At 41.7% G+C, this 6,483-nt stretch overlaps 1 protein-coding gene across 1 annotated transcript in view; it reads right to left on the bottom strand.

Annotated features, from left to right (window-relative positions):
• LOC133957155 (receptor for retinol uptake stra6-like) overlaps nt 1–5,195 on the bottom strand; it is an 8,455-nt gene extending 3,260 nt beyond the window's left edge. The window contains exons 1-11 of the mRNA XM_062392611.1: nt 4,989–5,195; nt 4,506–4,572; nt 3,085–3,170; nt 2,857–2,996; nt 2,166–2,332; nt 1,978–2,085; nt 1,437–1,504; nt 691–770; nt 546–607; nt 289–451; nt 130–205 (exon numbers count right to left, since the gene is read on the bottom strand). Coding sequence (XP_062248595.1) covers nt 130–205; nt 289–451; nt 546–607; nt 691–770; nt 1,437–1,504; nt 1,978–2,085; nt 2,166–2,332; nt 2,857–2,996; nt 3,085–3,170; nt 4,506–4,572; nt 4,989–5,089 — 1,118 coding nt within the window. The 5' untranslated portion in view covers nt 5,090–5,195. The remainder of the gene's footprint in view (nt 1–129; nt 206–288; nt 452–545; nt 608–690; nt 771–1,436; nt 1,505–1,977; nt 2,086–2,165; nt 2,333–2,856; nt 2,997–3,084; nt 3,171–4,505; nt 4,573–4,988) is intronic.
• Nucleotides 5,196–6,483: the final 1,288 nt, after the last annotated feature.

The following is a 6,483-nucleotide window of genomic DNA, read 5'->3' as shown; positions in this document are numbered from 1 at the left end:
CAAATGCTTCCTTTGACATACTTAATAATTGAGGGGAAATTTAGGAGAAATATGTAGAATTATTGATGTTTTAATCAACTTAGTTTCATGTGAACATTCTCATTAAAAAAGAGCCTTAATGTCACGTACCTGTGGAGAACCAGAGACCTCATGAGCATCACCAGACTGACCAGACAGGACAGAGTCATGGCACACAGGTAGCACACTGGAAATAGAACAAGTTGTCACGACTCTTCTCAGAAGATAAAGTGTCAAAGATTGGTTCAAACTCCCAGAAGGTGACATCACCTTCCAGCAGCCACGTGTAGAAGGTCACGATCTGGACGACCTCCATCCGGTCGTCGGAGAGGACGATCCCGAAGCCCAGCAGCAGGAAGGCGATGTTCTCATCAATACCAGCACGGACGATGTGGAGCGTGGGGACGACCAGTACGACCAGCAACAGCGCCGCCTGGAGGAGAGTGATGGAGCCGATGTGACGTGTTTACAAAGATAAACGTCTGTGAGTTCAACACGTGTCACATGATGAGCTGCAGGAGACTCACGTGATAAATCGCCACCAGGGTCACGAACACAGACACGGCCAATTTCAGAGGAAAACGAAACACTGGAAGACAAAATGTCATGATCACGGGAAAACTCTGTCACTTCCTTCACAGACGATTTTCATATTCATGAGAGGGAACTCACCCTTTTCTGGAGTATAAATATAACCCCTGAGAACCTCCTGTATTCTCTGGACAAGTGTTGGTTTGTCTGCAGATGAGGAGCTGCAGGGAAACAGTGAACGCATCGTGTTAGACAAATATATCATAGGTTTACTTTCAAATTTAAATAAAGTGAAGTTTGTTGATTGGCAGAGTATCAACGACACGTCTTATGAAAACGTTTAAATTCCCAATTCCCCTCTGACATTGTCTGTTGGCGGATTTCTATAGGCAGACAGTCACGTAAATATTAGCGTACATGTTGTCGTAGCCTCCATTTGAAGGCAACAATCTGCCATATATATATATAAAAATGGCTGCTGGGAAATGATGAAGACAAATCCTTTTGAGCACCCCCTGCTGGCGGGCTGCAGGATCGGTCATAAAAGCCTGCCTCCTCCATGTTAGCAGATGTGACATGGGCCAAACTATTGGCTATAAATGATGTCAGGATCACAAGATGGCAGCTTCGGCTTATTGGGATGTTTAGGCCTCATTTTCTTTATTTACAGTCTACGACACTTGATGGAAGAATTCAACCGTTGTTTGCTAAAGTAGTTTCACTGGTTATTTCCCTGTTATGAGTTTCAAATGTGTCATCTGTAGTCAATTCATTTGCATTTTCATTTTACATTGCATTACAGGTTATAAGGCTCAGTGAAAGGTTATGACACTATTCATATATAACTAACTATATATCATAATATGACATATAACATAGGTTCACACCTGACAGATGAGGACTTTTTCCTCAGAAGCTGTTTCACATAGTTGGTGTAGTAGCTGCTGTCCAGGTCCTGACAAAACAAAACAAGACGTCTTTTTGTTAATATATAAATATATATTTATGATACTGAAGCATTCAGAGAACAACTTTTAATTAATGTTGATTTAGAAGATTAGATGGAGAGAAACCCGTCATTCTCTTCGGCTCAGCTGCAGCGTTTGAATAAAACACAAGAAAAAGCTAAAGATTAAAACAGAGAGATGTTAACGAGCTGGTTTCTCCTGTTTGTTTAATCTCACCACACGTTTCTTTTCAAAACCACTGACCAAACTGTGTGAGGATTAAACCTGGTGCATGGCTGAAAGTATGAAAATATCACCTCCTCTGTCATAATCTGCTCACGTACGCCGAGTTAAACCCTCTCTGCTCAACAAGCTGCTTACAGTAATCACAGTTCTGCTTCACATAGTTGGAATTCATGTTTCTTAGAGACGGACATTTCCACATCTGTGTTTCAACAATGAGAATGTCCTTCCCTCTCACCTCGTCCGTCTCTGGTCCTTTGACGAACAGCAGCAGGAACTGGATGCACATGAAGGCGAGGCAGGCCAGCTGGGGGAGGCTGGCGAGCAGAGCGTAGTACTTATAGATCTGAGGGGAGAGAGAAAGCTCTTCATAAAAAGTGTTGTGCTGTTTATCTGCCAGAGGTTTGAAGTGAATGGAGTCGTTGCCTCTGGAGTCGTGGGACAGTCGAACTTCTGCCACACCAGGACCCCGAAGTGGGTGAAGGAGAGCAGAGCCCCGAACACGTAGCCGGTCCGACGCTGCAGCGTGCCGCAGACCAGCAGAGGGTAATACAGGACCGGGTAGTAGAAGATGGAGATGATCTTCATGTACTCTGAGGAAACACAGGGTCACGGGGTGGGGGGGGGGGCAGTCTATTACAACACTCTGAGTCGTTGCACAGAAAGAGTGGGAGCCCAAGGAGATTTAATTAACTTTTGAAGTGGATTCAATTAAGGATCCAGGAATTGTTTTTCACCTTTTTTTAATTTCCTTGCTGGAGGCCATGGTTTGTCTTTTTCCTTTTCGCTAACAAATTGAATTCATTGATATTCTCCCTTTTCATTAAATCACTTAGTTTCATGCCTCAGTCTTTTATACATTCATGAGCTTTGAGTTAATTTCTACTTTTTGTCTTCTGCCTATTACCTCTGTTTTGATTAAGTTTAGTTACAGTTGCAATTTCTGTTGATATAATAAATATAAAGATCTTTAAGGCCAAATAACATTTTACACAATTGAGCTCATTGTTATTATCTATAAAAGACGGTGAATGTGTTTTCAGAATCACAGATGTGATCCTGAAGGTAACACTGGTTCTTTCCCTACTGAGGACAACCTGTAAACACACATGTCCACCTTTAATGTCCTCTGGAGTGTCTTTGCAGAACGGCAGCGGGTCCGGAGCGATGACCAGCACGGCCAGTTTGCTGAACACCAGCCCGAACACGGCCATGACCAGGCCTTTCTCCTGGGTCTGGTCCAGGAAGTTGTTTGGACTGTGAGAGCAAACATTTAGATTCATTTTTATTCTACGTTTAAAAATCATATTCAAGAGAAGAGGAAAGTCCAATCGGTCCAACTTACCTGAAGATGCTGGAGGATCCTCTCGTGAATCCCTGGCACAATTTGTTTTTCCTGGAGAGAACCGCCAGGATCAGCATGACCACCAGCTGCAGGGGGGAGATGGTGTTTGGTTTGAACCTTCAGATTAAACCTTCATCACTGTCTTCCTCTCAGCGCTGAGCCGACTTGTTTAAAGAAATTTGATCACATCCTAACATGGACAGATTTTAAAACTCAAACCTTTTTACGCTGAGCTTTATGTCCCAACAACTCAGGACATAAGGTATAAGTTCTGACATGGTGTGAACAATTAAGATAAGATAAGATAAGAGAATCCTTTATTACTGCCACAATGCGTAAATATGCAATATTACAGCAGCAAGAGTTATAAAATAGGCATCAGTGAGATATAATAAGCAACATGCAATACTTCAGTGTAAGGACTAGAATAGAACAAATAGATAAAAACAAGAAAACTCTGTGCAGTGATGGATGCAATTAGGTGAAGGATAAACTGAATTCCTCTATTATCTTCTCCGCTGCAGCTCATGTAAAGAATCTCATTCTGCAGGGGAACGTTCCTCCTCTTGTTGTTTCTGATCAGCTGCAGTGACCCGGCTGTCACAGTTCATTATCTGCCCTCAACATGGAAACCAAACCACGTCCTCTCAGCCTCTGAGTTAACGTAGAGAACTCAGCAGAGAAGATGAAGCAACAGTAAACATCATTAAGTCTGTCGTCTGTTCGAGGTCAATGCGGCAGATGAGAGGTTCGTGGAAAAGTCAGGATGGATTTAAAGGACGAGGAAAAAACTTCAGAGAGAATCGCTCTGTCCAGTTAAGTTGGATTTAGCCCTTATAGAGATGTATCAATAAAGTTTGCCTGGTTATAACACAAAGTGGAGTTTTATGTTTTTAAAGGTTCAGGGTTTTGGATTTAGTGACATCTAGGGGTGAAGTTGCATATTGCACCCGACTGGGACAATGAGCCAGTGTTGTGTTTGTCCTTTGTGGAGTCATGTGTTTATAAACTGCTCGTTCTAACACAAAGAAATCATCATAGTTTTCAGGTTTGTGATGATTAATCCCTGTAGTGCACTTTTACAACAAACAAGACTATTTTCTAAATATGTAAAACTCATGATGTAGATTATCAATGCTGTGGTTCAGGATTGTTTAGGGTTCAGTTAAAAAAAGGTTTAAATAGTTTCAGAGATGATGTTTGAAAAATTTAAGGAAACTTTTCTCAGGGTTAGTTTGTTCAGTTCATGAATTTAAAGGATAAAAAAAACCTTATCTTAGATAAAGTGTGATATTGACTCATGGACAGTATCACATGACCTCCTCCCATTAATAGGCCTTTTGTTCAAGCGGGACATTTTGTCTCAAAAGAGGTTTTTCCTTTACATAACATTTTTTTAATTCTAATAGAAACATACTTACAGACATCGACAACATGCAGACGTGGAAGAGCGTTTCGTCGGCTGTGGGGTCACATGGTAAAATAACTCTGTGGCAAAAACAGAAATTACATTGAAACAAACCAACTCTGGCATATATGTAAAAAATATATATACAAGAAACTAACATAACGAGTATGTGAGTGAAAGATAAATGAAAAAAGATAAATGTGGTTATGAAATCCAACATTTCCTCTGTAAGCATTTACTTATACTTGTGTTTTGAGTTGAATGCTAAATGTCGTCACAGTTAAAAACATAAAGAGGGTTATTTAAAGTTATTAGTTCATTATTATAATTGTGCTTTATGGATGAAATCAACATTGCTCAACCGAAAGGTTCAATAAATAATCACATGGAATTTATAGATGAAACTGTAAACTGTAAGTTGAATCACATCTTTTTTTGTTGACACTATCACATCGATAAGCAGCTGAGTCTATCTCCAGTCGGAGCTGATACTCACTCTATGGGCGGCTTGGTCGGCTCCGCGTTGTTCGAGTACCAGTCTGAATAGTCGTAGTAGGAATATTCAAAAGGCTCCGGCTCCACTTTGCTGTGGTTCATGGCGGCTGCGTCCTGAGGTCCAGCAGGTGAAGCAGGACGGAGACAGACGGAGACGCAGAGAGATCGTCCTCGGGCTCAGGTCACCTCAGGGAGCCACTGCAACAGGTCGGGGGGGCAGTTTGGACCAAACGCCTCGTCACATTCCAGCTGAACTAAGAAACGACCAAACACAGCAGATTACCTTCAGCTCAGAGAGAGGGGGGGGGGGGGGGGGCAGCATTACAGAGGAGAAGGGGGATCAACTTTCTAACACAGGGGTCTTCAACGTTTTTCAGGTCAAGGACCCCAAACTGGTGGAGAGATGGAGCCGGGACCCCCCTACTATATATATTGTATAAACATTTGTTTTATATTAAACTGGGCCTAGTGCCATGTATAAACACAGCTACCCTGTTATTGTGCATTCAATACTAAGCTATTCAAATATTACACGAGTTCATTTATTCATGTTTTTAATTTAAACACTAGCAAGGTACAAGGTGGCCATGCCACTGCCATTTATAAACATACATCTTGCAAACAACACTGAGCTATTCAAGTAATTCACAGATTCATGTTTTTATTTTAAACACATGTAGAAGAGACAGTGAATCCTCCAGCCATCTGTGGATGCCCTACATTACTCCCACATCAGTGAGATGTCAGACCCTGATGTGTTGCACACAACTTATCTAACCTTGGACGGATAGAGGTTGTCAGGCAGAGGGTCAAATCAGACTCACAATATGTTCGATGCATGTTAATGTGTATTTAAACACATTTAAATTTGTGGGGGAAAAATTGGTTAGAAAATAAATACAAAATTATAAAAAATAAAACCAAACATTTTGCGGACCCCCTGCAGTACCTCCACGGACCCCCTAGGGTTCGCGACCCCCCTGTTGAAGACCTCTGTTCTAAAGTATCATGAGTCCGAGATACGATTCTCATTTCATTGATGCAGTCAAAGTTTAAATGTTTGGATTCTCGTCCATCGAAGCAAGAACGAAACCCAGAGGCACAAAGATCCGTCTCCAGAGACAAGAAGAGGACATCGTCCCGTGTTCGGCTGTTTGGAAATGTGTCATGCTACAGCAAACGGGAAAGTAAAATGGAAGTATGTAGCAAAGTAGTAAATAAGTAAACATGCAATACAAAAAAAAAAAAAAAAGTTTGATCCCAGCATCATGGAGTCGGTCTGCGATCACATGAGACAGGAAATACAGAATCCACAGAAGAACCGTCCTGTTGTCCAAACTGCACCTGGACCGAGGAACCAATCAGATAACGCTCAGTGGACCGAGGAACCAATCAGATAACACTCAGTGGACAGAGGAACCAATCAGATAACACTCAGTGGACAGAGGAACCAATCAGAAAACACTCAGTGGGCAGGTTCTAATAGAGAAGAAGTT

Source organism: Platichthys flesus, chromosome 1, assembly GCF_949316205.1.
Source record: "Platichthys flesus chromosome 1, fPlaFle2.1, whole genome shotgun sequence".
Classification (NCBI taxonomy): domain Eukaryota; kingdom Metazoa; phylum Chordata; class Actinopteri; order Pleuronectiformes; family Pleuronectidae; genus Platichthys; species Platichthys flesus.
Note: the sequence above shows the minus strand (reverse complement) of the source record. Positions and strands in the feature narration are given on the sequence as shown.